The 17,110-nt window shown below is 39.1% G+C and overlaps 2 protein-coding genes across 5 annotated transcripts in view; one reads left to right on the top strand and one right to left on the bottom strand.

The window, feature by feature from the left end:
- Positions 1-17,110, top strand: part of LOC106020806 (centromere protein P) — a 193,318-nt gene that overhangs the window by 124,007 nt on the left and 52,201 nt on the right.
- The window catches only part of Ecm2 (extracellular matrix protein 2), a 33,102-nt gene continuing 18,027 nt past the window's right edge, over positions 2,036-17,110 (bottom strand). For 2 of the 4 annotated variants that reach the window (XM_040755950.1, XM_040755949.1), the window contains exons 4-10: positions 16,141-16,698; positions 14,250-14,365; positions 12,650-12,785; positions 7,598-7,755; positions 4,641-4,780; positions 3,215-3,541; positions 2,036-2,262 (exon numbers count right to left, since the gene is read on the bottom strand). In XM_040755950.1, the coding sequence (XP_040611884.1) occupies positions 2,094-2,262; positions 3,215-3,541; positions 4,641-4,780; positions 7,598-7,755; positions 12,650-12,785; positions 14,250-14,365; positions 16,141-16,698 (1,604 nt within the window). In that variant the 3' untranslated portion in view covers positions 2,036-2,093. The remainder of the gene's footprint in view (positions 2,263-3,214; positions 3,542-4,640; positions 4,781-7,597; positions 7,756-12,649; positions 12,786-14,249; positions 14,366-16,140; positions 16,699-17,110) is intronic. The other 2 variants (XM_040755951.1, XM_040755952.1) reach the window with 2 other exon arrangements.

The raw sequence follows: 17,110 nt of genomic DNA, 5'->3' as shown, positions 1-17,110 counted from the left end.
TATGTGTTAATGATTACAATAGATTTATGAGACCAGACTGAACATCTGTTTGTTATAACATTATATCAAGAAGAATGTTTGTTGTAAGGATATTTATCACTATTTTTATGAAATTGAAACATCCCATTCAGAACATGATGAAATTTCAAGACTAAGTAGGTTCCATGCCGAAAACATTCATAAAACTATTTTAAACAAAAACAGTTGAAATAAATGAATCTTCCCGAATTCAGGGCAAAGTTCCAACTATCATTCTGGTTTTTAGTTTATGAGAGATTCTGCTACCTTCACATGGTTGGGGAAAGTGTGCTACTGCACACACCATCCTTTCCTTGCAGGCTGGAGTTCTCAGGCCCTGACAGAAGAAGTCTAGGCTCGTATGCTCCTTCCATCACCACCTGCTTAACTGATTGACAGCTGTTGATTTAACACTTATAGTCCTAGCAGAAAGGGGAGAACTCAGTTATGTTTGTCATTGTCTCTCTAAAATGGCATCATAATGCAGCTAAAGAAAGTCACAGTAAGCTTGACAGGTAATGCATTCCTGTGTCACTGTGGGAGAGGGCTTTCAGGTTTCAGGTCTCTTTTGCTCAAGTTTCCCTCGGTGTGACACTCAGTTCACTTCCTGTTGCCCACATATCAAGATGTAGCTAGCACCATGTCTGCCTGAATGCCACCATTCTCCCAGCCATGGTGATAATCGACTAAACCTCTATAACTATAAACTGCCACCTCAATTAAATATTTTCCTTTATAAGAGTTGCTATAGTCATGGTGTTTCTTCACAGCAATAGAAACCCTAACTAAGAGTCACAGTAACAGGAAAAGAAACTAAAGCAGAGGTCAAAACTAGAACTTAAGTCATGAGTCTAGTGTTTTTCCAGAACATGAAATTGATAGTTAATGACAGAAATCAACATAGTTTCTCCATATCATATAAAATGTTTTTTATCAGGACAGAGGTCAAAAGTCATCATTGTTGCACACGCTTTTAATCCTAGCATTTGGGAAGTTCCAGGCCAGCCATAGCTACAGAATAAAACACTATCTCAATAAGTAAATAAAATTTACATTAATAAAAAGAAATCATTACAAGTCAGGTGTAATAAATACTAATTTGTTCCTTAAGTTAATAAAGAGTACATTTTAGCAAAAATGGCAAAAGAGATGGCTGCTAACTAAAACTAGAGGAATGTTCTCAGAAATGAGTTACTTTTACATTTAACTCAGCTTACAGTTATTTTGTATTTTTTTTAGCAAACTACTACCTTTCATAGTTGTCTTTTTTTTTTAAGACAGGGTCTTTCTACATAGCCCTGGATTGAACAGACTGGCCTGAACTTCACAGATAGCCTCCTACTGCCTCCCAAGTGCTGGGATTAAAGGCATTTGCTACCATGTGCAGCTTACTTTTTATAACCTTTGATCTTGCTGAAAAAGACATAGAATCAGTCTCAAAATGGCGTTCTTTTTTTGTTTTTAAAATTAATTCTAGGCTTATCGTGTAGAATTTTTGTATGCCCTTCTGCTAGCTTTCCTTACCATTACCAATGTGCATATAATCACTGTGGAATGACGTAAAGCAAGAAGTTAGCATTAGAATAGTGTTTTGGGGGCTGGAGACATGGTTCAAGAAGTTAAGAACAATCGGCTGGAGAGATGACTCAGTGGTTAAGGGCACTAACTGCTCTTCCAGAGGGCCTGGGTTCAATTCCCAGAACACACATGTCAGCTCTGTAACCCACATGTTACTGTCTGTGACCCCAAGATCTGACACCCTCACACAGGCATACATGTAGACAAAACATCAATGCACATAAAATAGAAATAAATAAATTTTTAAAAGGAGTTAAGAACAGGTACTACTCTTACAGTGGACCCAAGCTTATTTCACAACACCTGTGAAATGGCTCAGAACCATCTGTGACTCCAGCTCTATGACATCCAACACCCTGTTCTAGCTTCTGAGGGCACTGCACTCATGTACATAAATAACTCCCCCACCACACCACACACCCCACACACACACACAAAATAAAGAGATGTAATTTTAATGCATGAGTAAAATTTATAAATTGCAAAAGAAAATGAAATTACTTGATGTTTTGTGGTTTAAGAACAATGCTTGAATACAATCTTATGCATGAAAATGCATAGGATGATATTTCTCTAGTTCTAATATAATTGTTTTCAAGATGAAGATGTTCTAGGGCAGAGTCCTCATCTTCTTCAACATTACAAATTTGTTCAGGAAGAATATTCCTAAAGAAAAATACACATGTAAGTTATAAGCAGTTCAAGTAATCTAACTTTAGGATTTAGAAGTTAAGTTTTTAAAAATGTTTTGGTTCTTAAAATGAAGTTATGCAGGACTCACATTTGTAATTCCAGTACTCAGAAACCTAATCAGGGATTGCAGTGAGTTTAAAGACAGGCATCACTACTCAATTTTGAGTTCCAGGCCAGCCTGGTCTAGAGTAATGCCAGGTTTCAGAAGGGGGGGAAAGATGGTAGAGGTAGATCATTAGAACTACACAACTGTAAGAAATGAAGAGTGCTCTAATGGAGCGTAGTCACAACCTGCGAAGTGAGGAAGTTCTTCCTAATTGTTGATTTAAAACAGGAACTCCAATTATTGTGTGGCTGTGTAGCCAAGGCTGGCTTTTAACTCCTATCCTGTTGCCTTCACCTCTCAATTGTTTGAATTACAAGCATGAGCCACTGAACTTGGCTCCATACTGTTCCAGATTAATCTTCTAGTCACCCATGCTGCCTAGGCAGGCATAGTGATTGAACCTGTAGAAACATACTCCCCAAAGTGAAGGAAGTTGAGTTCCAATAAACTTATTCAGAGTTTACCTTCATAAAACTCTATATTCAGGCAATTATTGTACTTTACAGATCACTTTATGTACATGGGGATTGTAGTGTAGTGTATTTATTGCTTCACAGTCTGACTCCAAAGCTCTACATATTGTGTAATAATACTCTACTTAATACAATGGAAATTTGCAAAATTAACACAAAAGTGGAAATCATTGTGAATTTTCACATATGTATTCCATTTTAGTAATTACTAACATGGCCAATTTTGTTTATATCTAATATTAGCACCAGTTTTTTATTCAAAATAAATCTTAAAGTTCATATTATGGTTATTTATTTAATTTGTAAACCAAAATTTAAATTGATACTAGAAAAACACAAAATTTACCGAATCTTATTGTTGTTCAGCCTCAGAAAATGCAGTGCTTTCATATCTTGTATTCCAGGTGGTATGGATTTTAAGTCATTGTGATCCAGAAATAATTCTCTCAGAGAATGATATGCCCCATAGAAGGATACTAGGTCCACACCATTATCAGCAAGTCTATTAAATGACAGGTACAAGTACTCCAGGCCTGGTTCCATATGCCCAAACACATAGCCAGGGATCCGTTCAATCTGGTTTCCAACTAGTACTAGGTGCAGCAGAGATTTGGGTAGATAGGAAGGAACATGGTAAAGCTTGTTATAGGACAGGTCGATGGATTCAAGATTTCTGCAACAAAGGAAAAGTGAACAGAATAAGGAAGTTTAAGAGACTGACTGGCCATCCTGATGATCCTAAACAGAAGCAAATTTTATGCCTGCCTGGGTCTGTCTGGCCCCCAAGGTCACATTATTACCAGGGATATGCATCAGAGTTCAGGTGGAAACACTCAGATCCTTTGGGAAATGGGGAAACTCAGTTCAAATTGTTGACTCAAATGAAATCCAGGAGTCTTTGTTTCTAGTGTTTCTAGTAATGATGTTTCCTGATTTGTGATGGGGATAAGGGTTGCCTACACATTCATTATTTGATTTATCATCTGGCACAGCAGGGACTTGGGGTGAGATAAAAGGATTAGGGTTAAGTAGAGGAATGTAGAAGTGTTAATGCACTGGGAAGTCTTGGGATGTGGTGAGCTTCCTATTTTATTTCAGAAGCTTCCCCTAGTCTACAAGGGCTTCTGCCCAGCCCTTTTCACCCAATAAAGATCACTCTATTCACAAAGAACTTCATTATCCTCCAGCTGGGTCCAAAGCCTCTTTTCTGTAAATAACATTTCCCAGGCTAGTCATCTTGGGAACATACCCTTATGTAAACATTTAACCTACGTTTGGACATATCCATTGGACATGATATCAGACAGGGCTTGCCTTCAATTCATTCCTTCTTTGTTAAAGACTACAAATAGGTTGTTGATTCCTATCTAGAAGGCGGATTCTATTTTGTACCTCTACTATCAAACAAAGCCTTCTTGAGATAGAGAAATTATTTGGACCAAAGAAGAAAGCAATATAGTGTAGGAAGACAGGCCTGGCCTCTGCAGCTCATTATTTCCGTCCAATAATTAAGAAAAAGGGTGTCAGCACTCCTCTTGTGTACAGAGGACTATACCATTTAAACTGGCAGCCTGTGAGGTAGGCATTGATTGTTGAGTCAACTCCCATTTCTTGCTAGTTTAGCATGTAGCAAGTCCACAGGAAGTAGTGGTCATAATACCACTTATGTAATAAATGGTTTGGAAACTCAGTGAAATGGGTAAGTTTTGGAGTTAAGAGTAACAGTTTCATGGGGAGGATGCCAAGGAAGTTAAATTGTGGAAGATACTTACTCTTGGTTTATCCATGCTAAAGGAGCAATCCGACTTTCTTCTATTTTATTATAACGTAGTACAATCATATTTATCTTTCTGGTATGATTGAAACAAATTTCAGTTATTTCTTCAATCTGGTTATTTTCTAGATATAATTCCTATAAATAAAAGAAAATATTATTTTTCTTCTACCTGTGTGCAGTGATATCCAATTTCATAAAAACTAAAACAAACTGTTCTCATTAGTATTATTTAAAGTCTTATTTTTATTTCAAGTGAGTTCATACTTTTAAGATGTCATGTTTTACAGCTAGCAAAATAAAAAGTGCTGCCTGCCATGATTATAGGATGGAATAAATTTAATTTGTGCTTATGCATCTGCATATTTGAGTATGAGTGTGTATGCATACACATTCCTGCAGAGCATGTGTAAGACAAAGGTCAGTGTCAGGTATTTTCTTCAGTTACTCTCCACTTTAGTGTTTGAGACAGGGTGTCTTATTGGGCCTAGGGATCACTGATTCAGTCTAGACTAGCTGGACTAGTGGGTTCCAGAGATCCCTCTGTCTCCCCATTCTGTGATGAGAAGACAGGTACATACTACCTACCACATACAGCTTTTTATGCTTGCTAGGAATCAAACTTGGATCCTTACATTTATGTGGCAAGCATTTTACCAAGCAATCTCTTCATCCAAGTAAACTTGGGTTTTCACTGTAATATAATATTACAGCATACCATATAATTGTATAAATTTTCTGACTTACAAAACTCCATTAGCCAGGCATGGTGGCACATGCCTTTAATCCCAGCACTTGGGAGGCAGAGGCGGGCATATCTCTAAGTTTGAGGCCTGCCTGGTCTACAAGGAAAGTTCAGGATATCCATGATTGTTAAACAAAGAACCCTGTCTCAGAAAAAACAAAACACATTACTTATGTCACTTGAACTTCAGAACACTGAAAATTGGGGGTAGAAATAATCACAACTCACCAGTGATAGACCTATAGAGAGAATAATGTTCCCCCTAGGTTCCAGAGCTAAATGCATGAGAGGCCAATCTAACTGAGCCTTAACTTCCCACTACTCTATAGCCGCTATAATTATTTTAGGCTCATGTTTTTAGACTTGAGTTATAATTTACTTATTCATAAAGTTAACATTCATTAAGTTGCTGGTATTAGAAAAAAAATTTTACTAAAGGGTCTGAATTACTAAATTTTTTCTGGTTATAGTTAGAAAGCATACATAGATTGGCTTTTATGTTAAATGTAACTTTTTATTCATATCTTGGTTATTTTCTTTTATAACTTAATTTTGACAATTGTTAGTAGTACATAAAGGAATGTTTAGCTTTTTTTTTTTTTTGCTTTTATTGTCTTGTGTACTTAAGGGATGAATTACATGAGAGGCTTCCAAACTAAGAATACATCAGAAACACTTCATGAGCCTTTTAAAGTAGAAAATTCCAACCTAAATAAATCCCAGGAAGGGGTGTTTAAGTAGGTTCTGGAATACTCATTTATGTGCTGAAGACTCTGAAGCTACAAGAAAGTTGATATGTAACAGTCTTCAGATGTACCATGATGTAAGGCTGGCCTGCAGCAATGTTTTTTAAAGGATTTATAACAAACAGCATGTGCTGTATACTGTGTGCCCATAATAGCCAAGATTGGCAGAAACAGGTCCCGTTGGAGAGACAGAAGCCAGGCTAGAAAGTTCAGACACGGTGAGGAGAATATTGATTATTTTTTTAATCACCTAAGTTGCACATGTATATGTTTTACCAATGTGGGCAGTAAGCAGCACTCCTCCATGGCCTCTGCATCAGCTCTAGGGTCCTGCCCTGCTTAAGTTCCTGTCCTAACTTCCTTCAGTGGTGGACTGTACTATGGAAGTATAAGCCAAATAAACCCTTTCCTCCCCAAGATTCTTTGGTCATGGTGTTTTGTCACAACAATAGAAACCCTAAGTAGGACAGGGGTTAAGTAGTTAAACTTGCTGGTTCTGGATTGGGATAATTTATTCTGTCTCTTCCCCCCCCCCCAAGAGCTGTCATCATTGCCATTTTTCATTTTATCAGATGCATCTCATACTCAGATGATAGTGAATTCTGTATATAGCATTACAACTCTATTGAGTTTAATATATATTACAGTAGTCTTCTAAGATATTTGTTTTGGAGCCAACAATATAGCTTAGTAGGTAATAAGTGCTTGCCACACAAGCCTAACAACCTGAATTTGAGCCCAACAATCCATGGTAGAAGAGAGAAAACCAGCTTCCAACTTCCAAATGTGCTCTGACTTCCACATGAACATTGTGATGTGTGTGTGTGTGTGTGTGTCTTTGTGTGTGCACGTGCACGCACGCACACACGCATGCCTGTACGTATGCATGTCTCTGTCTATCTCTCACACACACTAACAACAATAACAATAATAATTGATAAGTATTTTTAAAAATCCCTCGTTTGGGGATTCCTCTGCTGATGCAATAAACCAAATCAAACCAAAATAATAAGACCCGATTTAATAAACAGATCAAAGCAGAGCCAAGCAACTCCCAGGTGACTCTTGGGAAGGCAACAGAGAGGTCACATGGCAGGTCTGGCGACCAGGTCTTAAATATGCTGTAGAAGTGGTCTTGAGCAGCTCTGGGGGAGGAGCTGACTCTTGGAGGGCTTTCTGAGGGGCGGGGTTTGGAATGGGAGGGGTGAGACTGAATCAGAGATTCCCAGAAACAACAACAGTAACAACAACAATAATAATTAAAGGATATATTTGTCTTGTATATTATTATAGTCTGCAATACATTTTAAACATTAGAAGTTCAGTGTAATGCCACACGCCTACAAGTCCAGCACTTAGGAGGCTGAAGCAGGAGGATCATGATTCTAGGCCAGCCTGAACTACATAGTGAGATTCTGTCTCAGAAAGCAAACAAAACAGAAATTAGAAGAAAGACATCAGTACCTCAATAGAAGCAGGAAGACCTTGTGGTATGATTCTAAATTTGTTTTTTCCCAGACGTAGATATGATAGACTCCTCAAATATTTGAAGGCTAAAGGATTGACATTGATTTCACTGAGATTGTTTCCTTCCAATTCTAAGGTGACAAGCTGATTTAAGTCTAGAAAAACAAAATTATCCAAATATTAGAATAACTTTAAAAGCATGCAGTTTGAGCTGATGATGTAACTAGCTCAGTGGCAGAGCACTTGCCTGAGACCTGGCCTGGAGCCTCAGCACTGCACAAAAAAGAAACAATAAAAAGGGAAAAGAAACCATTTGAAAAAATTCAGTGTATTGGAGATTTGTAATTTCTTCATCTTTGTTTCCCCCATAAATCTTTTTCTTGAGTACTTTATACATGACTTCTTCACAGTTCTACCAGGACAAGAGTCACAGTTGGGGGAAATAATACAGGTATTGAAGGGAACAAATATGTATAAGGAGCAGAAACAAGGAAGAACAGAAAGTAGACAGAAGAGTAAGGACCACCTGTAGAGGCCATGTTCCTCATACTGGCTAATTTTATGTCAGCTTTACACAGCTCGAGTCATCTGAGAGGAGGGAATCTCAATTGAGAAAAAATATACCTCCATAAGATGAGGCTGGGGCAAGCCTGTAGGGCATTTTCTTAATAGTGATTGGTGGGGAAGGGCCCAGCCCAATATAGGTGATACCATCCCTAGTGGTCCTAGGTTCTATAAGAAAGCAGGCTGAGCAAGCCATGGGGAGCAACCAAGTAAGCTGCACCCTCCATGGCCTCTGCATCAGCACCTGCCTCCAGGTTTCTGCCCTGACTTCCTTCAGTAATGAATAGTACTGTAGAAGCATGAGCCAAATAAACCTATCCACACACACACACCCCAAGTTGCTCTGGTCATGGTATTTCATCACAGCAATAGTGACCATGATTAAGACACTTCCCAAACAGGGATTTAGAATTCAAGTGGGCAAGGACATGCATTTATCAGAAGCATCTGCAAATGCATGTAGGTATGAATTGGCAATGTGATAGGATGGTTATTCCATTCTCTGTAACACAGAACATTCCTCACAAACCCTCAATCTCTCAACAAGGGAGTTAGAAATATAAGTTAGAATATACAGCACTCAGGAAACAGAAGCCAGCCAGGTCTACATAGGGATGTTCCAGGACCGCCAGAGCTACATAGTGAGTTACTATCTCACAGAAAGAGGAGGAGGAGGAAGAGGAGGAGAAACATATCAAAGTAATAAATTCCTATCGTAGGAATTTATTCATTTACTGCCACAGGACAAAGCCAAATGAATGGTGTATTGTTTTGTTTAAGAAGATTATCAGAAGTCTCCATATATTCAGACTGAACTACCAAGGAAGACCTTTATACAAACAAGGTTTTTTTTTCCTTCACTGTTTCTACTGGCCTCAGGAGTGGTGTCATGTAGGTCAGATAGAGTGTGCACCACTCAACAGTGACATACCCAGGGGTCTCTAAGTCAGAGGTTCAGGATGTAGACAGGATTCCCTGAAAATGGGATGTTTTCCTGCTCAACCTCTGTCATCAGCATTGCAATGACCGCCCTGTGCAGCTTAGGCCTGTTCTGTGCAACAACAAAGAAAGACAGTCACATGAAGTAGAAATAAACGCCTGAAGCTTTTAGGAGATGCCGTGTGGTTGGGAGTGGTGTGGAAGTGATAGTCTCTTATGGATACAGAGATTTAGATAGAGTTAAGAGGCACTTCAGGTTGAAAAAGCCAAGTGAACATATGCAGGTAAAAGGCATGTTTGAGCTTGCTGGGATGGAGGCCACACCCTGAGGTGAGCTATGTGTAGCAGGGTAAAATTGTTGTTCAGAAGGAATGCCATTGTGCCCTTGATGTAGGTCTGGCTCTCATTCTCTGTATACCCAATTGCAGAAATGAGGATGCTATGACAAAAGCCACATAAGAACAGATTACTCTGGTGGTAGTACTTAGAATCAATTAAGGATTGGGTTACAGGAAATAGGGACAGCAGCCAGGAAACTGTCCAGAGTTATGTTTCTTTGTATCTTATTTCCAAAATTAAAGTACAGAGGATGTAGTATTTCTCTAATATATAGGTTGAGATCTTGAAGTATAGAGACATTCTCCATTGAAAATGGAGAGTAGAAGTAATTACATGACATCCTGTGAAACAAGTTCAGAGTGCTTTGTGTTCCTGTCTATGCTGTTTTCTTTTTGGGAGGGGTGGGGGTATGAAACAGGGTTTCTCTGTTATAGCTTTGGCTGTCCTGGAACTCATTCTGTAGACCAGGCTGGCCTTGAACTCACAGAGATCTACCCACCTCTGCCTCCTGAGTGCACCACCACTACCCAGCTGTGCTGTCCGTCCCTCCCTCCCTCCTACCTTCCCTCCTTCCCTTCCTCCCTTCCTCCCTTCCTCCCTCCCTCCCTCCCTCCCTCCCTCCCACCCTCGGGGTGTGTGTGTGTGTGTGTGTGTGTGTGTGTGTGTGTGTGTGTGTGTGTGTGTGTGTTATGTTGGGGTAAAGAACATTTTAGTTAGGTTAGATCTGAGGTCACTGTTGAAAAGATTCTTAACAAGAAAATAGATGTAAAAGACTTTTGCTGTGCGTAAGATCATGACCCATTGTAGATACAATGGCGTGTCAGTGTTCCTCGTGGACTAAAGCAGTCAACGTGAGGTGACTTTGGTTTGATTGTCTTGAGGCACGACAGGAATGTTCTGAAGCACATCCTGCTTTCCCCTGCCCCTTCCTCCCTCTGCCCTTTAGCATACATTCAGGGTCTTAGATAGTCTTAGATAGTTTTTACTTGTACTCCTCCTTGTACACCAACCTCTCTCAACACTTGGGCTACCAGCCCATCCTGCCTACAGTTCCTCCAGCATCTAGCATTGTCTCTTTCTTTCATGTGCCTTTTTTCTCCTGGTTTTCCATTTCTCTGCATCTGTGATTGGTGGGTGACCATTGGTGAGTATTCGCAGGGAAGAATGGCTAAAGAATAGTGGTTTTTAGAGGCAATACACAGAAAGGCCGTGTCACAGCCCTGGGTGAGGTCATGTTCAGGCTCACCTGCTGCTGTTATCCACAGCAGCAGAACTCACCAGAGGCAAGGGAACCCAGCAGCTGCCTCAGCCAAGGAATATCCAGCATCTCAGGGGCCAAAACACAGCAGGACTAAGAACCCAGGCACCCAGTGATATGGAGAGAGGTCTTATGTGAGAGAGCAGAAGAGATCTTCTTTACTGGATACCAGTATAAAAATACAGCTTCCACTGTGCTTAGTGCATAGAGATAAGAGAGAATGGACTCCCAGTCCATTCAGGGAGTACAAATCAACACTCTGGAAATACAGTGTATTTGTTTGAGAGGGACAAAGTGTGCTGAGAAGCTAGTCCAGGGAAATATGAGAAATACTTCAAAATAGGAAGTGTATAGTAAGACATGACTGTAAGTCTAGCACCCCGAAAACTGAGGCAGAAAGATTGTAAGTTCAAAGGCAGCCTAGCCTACATAGTGAGACCCTGACTCCAAAAGAAAAATCAGTAATTTATAGTTTAATAGGGTATCATTTTAATAGCAGAGCTAGAAATGTAAACAGAGTTTACATAGACTATTTATATGCTTGTTCTCAGTTCTGTGTTCCTTTCAGTCAAACAGCACTTAGAAATTAAAGTTTCCAGTGTCCTCTCCATATGACAAAGCCCATCAAAATCTGTTTATTAATGTTTTTCATGTGCACATTCAAGTCCATCTGGAAACTGAATGTTTCCATAACTATGTAATCCTCACATTTGGCAATTCTCATAATTACTGTTCTTTCTCATCAACGGAAGTTTTTTTTTCCCTATGAAGTTTTTTGGAAGTTAACAGAAGTAATACTTGGAATGTTTTTTTTCCCCTTTATATGTGCTTTTTTCAATATTGCTTAAAAACTGTGTTTCAACTCAAGTTAGCAGAAAGTGTTGGGCACTATACTTCCAGAGCAATGCTAGCTGGTTATGAAAATGAAAAGAAAACCAAGCTATTCAAAGGTGCTGGGATTCCCACACAACGACACTTCTGTGCAGTTGCAGTTCGGTAGCTTCAGTGCCTATCACTAGAGAAAGAACAGGAGCCCACTCCAGCATGTTTAAACACGCTGCACTGGAGTGGCCATCAGAAAGCCAAGCTGTAGTGACATCTTCACCTCCTACGTCATGGGGTATGCAATTAGCAGGGCGTCAACTGACACACTCAAGAACAGAGCTGCCAAGGCTGCTACTGTGAAACTTCTTCCTCCACTGTATGCATCACCTGTCTCACACATAGTGCACACTCATTCCTTCTTTACACAGAGTTTCCATACACTTGGATGAGGCTCCAGCATACAGAAAATGAAGTGGCTATGCTTATGGGTACAGTGAGGCCCCCAAATAACATGGTGCTCAGGGGGTGTTAGTGCAACTCCTCACATATTAAGGGCTTGTAAGAGAGTCACTGTGCTGTGAGTGATGAACACCTGGCATCATTGAGGAAAAGTTTTACTTACGATTAGGAGAGGTTTTTTTGGTTTGTTTAAAGACAGGAAGACATTGACAAGGCAATAGGAGGCATATTTTGGGGGTAAGTGATTAAAGTTAGTTTATCAATTTGATGGTGCAGTAACCCAAAATTATGCATTTAGCAGTACTGAAAGTCAATTTCTATAGGATAACAGGAGAATGGCTATAAAAATAGATATCATTTAAAAAGTATTGGCCTAGGGAAATGATTCAGAGGGTAAAGTGCTAGGCTAGTTGTTAAAGCATAAGGACCGTTGTTCAGACCCTGGCACTCTGGTAAAAGCTAATGTTGCAGGACATGCCTATAATCCCACTCTAGGATGCAGAAACAGATGGATCCTGTGGACTTACTGGCCAGCCAGTCCAGCCAATCATCCAAGTTCAGTGAGAGACCTTGTCTCAAAAAAAAAAGAGAAAGAGAGATAGAGGAAGACACCTGACATCATTTACCTCTGGTCTGCAAAGCACACACACACAGGATTTAAATACCTGATAAACTGTCTTCATCGATAGCCTGGAGATTGTTGTCATTTATTTTAAGTTCTTCTAGTGTAGATGGTAATTCTGAAGGAATGCGTACCAAATTATTTCCATCCAGGTTCAGACGCATCAACTTCTTCAAAAACTTAAAAAACAAATCTTATAATTACCATTTTTTTCAGCCACAGCTATTTCACACTATTTTCCATATAATGGTCAGTCTTATTTTATGAGGGCAGAGATTTTACCTTCTTAGCAGTAAAGAAGTTTCATTAACTGCATGCAGTAATTTGAACCTGTTGTGAATGCTAATAATTAATTTAAATGTATTTATAAATTTTAGCTTCCTATTTGTACTAATATTTGTGCTAGAAAAATGATTATAAAATAGCACTATTCAGGTGGGCAGAGAGAGGGAGAAGGACTTGGAGGGGAAAAATATGATCAAAATATATTTAAATTTAAAAACTGTTTAAGTTATAAAAATATAAAATATTTCAGGTAGTATATGGGTACCCAAACAGCTGACTATCTGAACAGTATGTTTCCATATTACTAACTGTATGCTCATTGCGGGCATATCCTGCACCACCAAAAGTGGAGAGCGGAAGTGAATAAATTTTTCTGAAGTCTTGTGGAATGATTGCTTTCTCCGGGGGTCACAGGAATCATTTCCAAGTTTTATCAGGACAGAAAATCCTCAAATCAAGAAACAGATAATTGACATCTTTCTTTTATTGAAGTATAAGAAAGATATTGACCCTCTGTGCCAGCTGTTGTTTGCTCAGAAGGATGGAGACCAATGAAGCAGGCACTGGGAGCCCCCCCATCTGCCTGCCTAGACTCCAGATAACTAGGAGAGAATCCTGGAGGCCAGTCATTTGTTTCAAGGGCAGATTGAAGACCCAGAATATTATCCAGAGGGGGGAGAAATTAACAGTGTACTTTACATATGACTTCAAAGTACATAATTTATGTGATCTCGTTTGTGCATGCCAACCTTTCTCCTCTTGCTTCTATTTTTGGTTCCCTGAAATTCCCTGATCTAGATGAATATTTTCTCCTTTTCTAAAAGAAATTTCAGTCAAATCTGTTTTCTTCACAGGTTTCCTTTGTATGTTTGCTGTCCTTTCTCTTTCACTCCTCCTCCTAATCTATTTCATGCTAATCTTCATTGAGCTCATTTGTTTTTTAAACTCTCCCTGCCAAAATATTCTCCGCCACATTCTTTCTACTGTGCAGAAGTAAGAAAACTTGACTTTACCGGCCTGACCATTTTAATAGAAGCTCTAAATATGTTCTCCTTCATTGCTGGACAATTCTTCACACACTGAGAGACCAGACTTTCAGTCAATTTTCACCTACTGGGGAGAAACTATTCTTTAAATTCAAAACATTAGTTATGTCTCATCTTATTGTTGCTAATCTCATAACATTATCATATGTAAAGCAACAAACTATAAGCAAGAGAAATAATTTAAGGACATCAGAGAAGTAACAATGTAGAAGAAAATTAACAATAAAAAACCTTTCTGTTTATTTTTCCCTTCCGCACCTCCAACTAAAGCCAGTAGAAGTCATCTTGTTACATACTAACAGAAATGTGTACCTTGAATGCTTTTGGACCTATGCCTGAAGAAGTGATATTATTTCTGCTCAGATCAAGCCTTTCCAAATTTGGTAATCCATTAAATGCTTCGTCCGGAATGGAAATGATTGAATTCCCTAGGATGTACAATAGTTGTATTAGGAACATGTGCATAATAGACATATATATATACATATATGTGTGTGTGCATGTCTCTATCTACATGAATATTGAGAGAGCTTTATATGGAAAGAAAAGCAATATTCGGGAACAAGGACAGGAAATGCATAAACAGATGCATACTTGGAAAATTAACAAGATTGGGATGAGATAACAGTCAAAAGTGTGTCTTGATCAAGACCTCATGTTTCAGATGAAGCTACTTAAAATAACTACAGTAATCTGTTGGACAGGGCTAGTAGCATTGTGGATTCACAACAAAGGTATGTTTCTCTGAGTGTAGACAAAAACTGTTTCCTTCATATTTTTCCATTACCATTTCCCTGGATGTAGAAACATGATGCTGTTTGTCTCCAAGAAATCAAAGAAGAAACACTCAGTGTCTGAGCATGTTTCCTTGTCTGTAAAAGAAGCTTAGTAAGATCCTGTCTCATACGCTCAACCATATCTGATAGTATACCTTTGTCTTCAAGCTAAAGGATCCTACATCCATCTATTGTATGTACTTTTGTCTTAATATTTGGCTAGGTACAGTTATCAATGGTTTTAAACACCTTCTTGTAAGACAAAGACTATATAACCCTATATGGGTCATATCTCTCCCTGACTTACGTCTTTCACTAATTGTATTTCTATAAGGCAGAGGATACCTACCAAATAGACCACAGGAGAACACTTTGCCAAGCACTTGAATTTTTTAAGTGATTTCACATGAAAATCTATTGTCAAGGAGACCACAGAAATGTGTTTGACACTAGCAGTGTCCTATTGCAGATTTCCATTCCTGCGCATATATCTTAGACACATCCAGATCTCCTCAGCTCTGTATCCTAAGGGCACTATATGCCAGACACTCATACAAATGAGATCTTAGTACTCCACCACTCAGAACATTCCCTGGTCCTGGTAAAGACATGGGTAAAAGGTCTGGTCACTACATTCTCATTGGAATGGCTAAAGGAAAGAAAACAGCTGGGGATGCAATCACTGAGATTATGGAATAGACTGTGGCAATGGGACAGCTACTGTAGAAAGTGTAGGGTTGTTTCTTAAAAATGTCTAGCCATCTCTCTCAGCTCATTGTGCTGTATTAGGAGTAGTAAGAAATGAAGGTATAGGTCCCTACAAACATCTGTGTATGGATGTCTTAGCAGCTACACACAAAATTGCCTTAAGCTGAAGAAAAAAAAAAGACACATATTCTCTAGCTGACTTATACAACAGGACACTGCTCAGCAATAAAGGAAAATGAACTAGAGGTTTCTAAAGCATTAGAAGTCTAAACGCAGGGCTACCTACTGTGTGATTCTACTTAGTAAAACTCAAAAATCAAATCAATAAACACAGAAAACAGGTCAGTTTCTATGGTGGCCACAAGTGGAGGAGATGGAGATATGAGGAATTTGGGGAGTGATGGAAATGTTCTTAATCTGAACTGTGGTAATACTCACATTTATAAAAACTTATATAACTATACATTATAAATAAAGCTTTATGATATAGACAAAGTGTACCCCATCAAAGTGATTTTTCAAATGTTCCTTGGGAAATCACCATTTGGTTAGTTTGCTCTAAATCTAACTGAGTCATTCTTCACTGTGTGCCTATCTCTTCTGCACAGTTGACCTATATGAAGACAATACAATTAGTTCCTATTAAATTAAAACAATATTCATAGGACATCAAAATTCACCATTTCTATATGAACCCAAAATAAATCATCATCTCTTACCAGCCAGCTCCAGGCTTGTTACCTCTGGAGCTGTTATTGGTGGGATCTGGGTGAAGGCTGCGTGAATGCAGCTGATGGTCCTGTAGGACAGGACACAGCTTCCCGGCAGGCGTGGCCTGCCTCTTGGGGTACCAGGCATTAACCTGGAGGGCATTCGGAACACGTCTCCTCTTATGGCATCTTCCTCTTCCTCTTCCCTCTCTCCTTCCCTCTCAGTCTCTTCCTCATCGTCCTCTTCCTCCTCTTGTCCATGGTAGAGTGGTTGATGTGCTGATTGCCCTTCCACCACTGGCCTCAGCTTGCCCTCTGCTCTTTCCTCATCACTGTGAAGCTTAGTAGGCCCAGGGCTTTCTTTCTTGTGATCCATATACCCTTTAATTTCTTCCTCATCCTCCTCAGATTGAAGATCTTCTTTTATGACTACCTGATCCATTTCCATCTGAGGAGGTGGCACTTGCTTGTGAAGTATATTAATGGATTCTCTTTGTTCTGAAGAATCACCAGAAAATTCAGTTTTATCATTTAGTGTTCTACCATTGAGTAGAGAAGAGAAGTCTACTGATCATTGAAGGATTTAGTAACAGGGGTAAGTTGATGATGTTAATAAAAGGAAAAAAGTCACAATGAAAATTAGGTTAATAAATATTATTCCCTCTGCTTGACTGCTATGTAAATATTAAATGCAGTTGAAGTTTTTTCCTTGAAGTTAACAAACTTTATTTCTCTTTTGTAGGACTTGCTGTAGATACATGATTTTTGTGTCTGTGAACCTTAGTATTATTTTTTGCGTTAAATAATGTAATACTTAATTTTACTAGAATATGATGCTAATCAGTAAACTAAAATGGGAATAATAGTCGGGCGGTGTTGGCACACACCTTTAATCCCAGCACTTGGGAGGCAGAAGCAGGCAGATCTCTTGAGTTTGAGGTCAGCCTGGTCTACAGAACTAGTTCCAGGACATCCAGTC

Source organism: Mesocricetus auratus, unplaced genomic scaffold, assembly GCF_017639785.1.
Source record: "Mesocricetus auratus isolate SY011 unplaced genomic scaffold, BCM_Maur_2.0 Super-Scaffold_100013, whole genome shotgun sequence".
Classification (NCBI taxonomy): Eukaryota; Metazoa; Chordata; class Mammalia; order Rodentia; family Cricetidae; genus Mesocricetus; species Mesocricetus auratus.
Note: the sequence above shows the minus strand (reverse complement) of the source record. Positions and strands in the feature narration are given on the sequence as shown.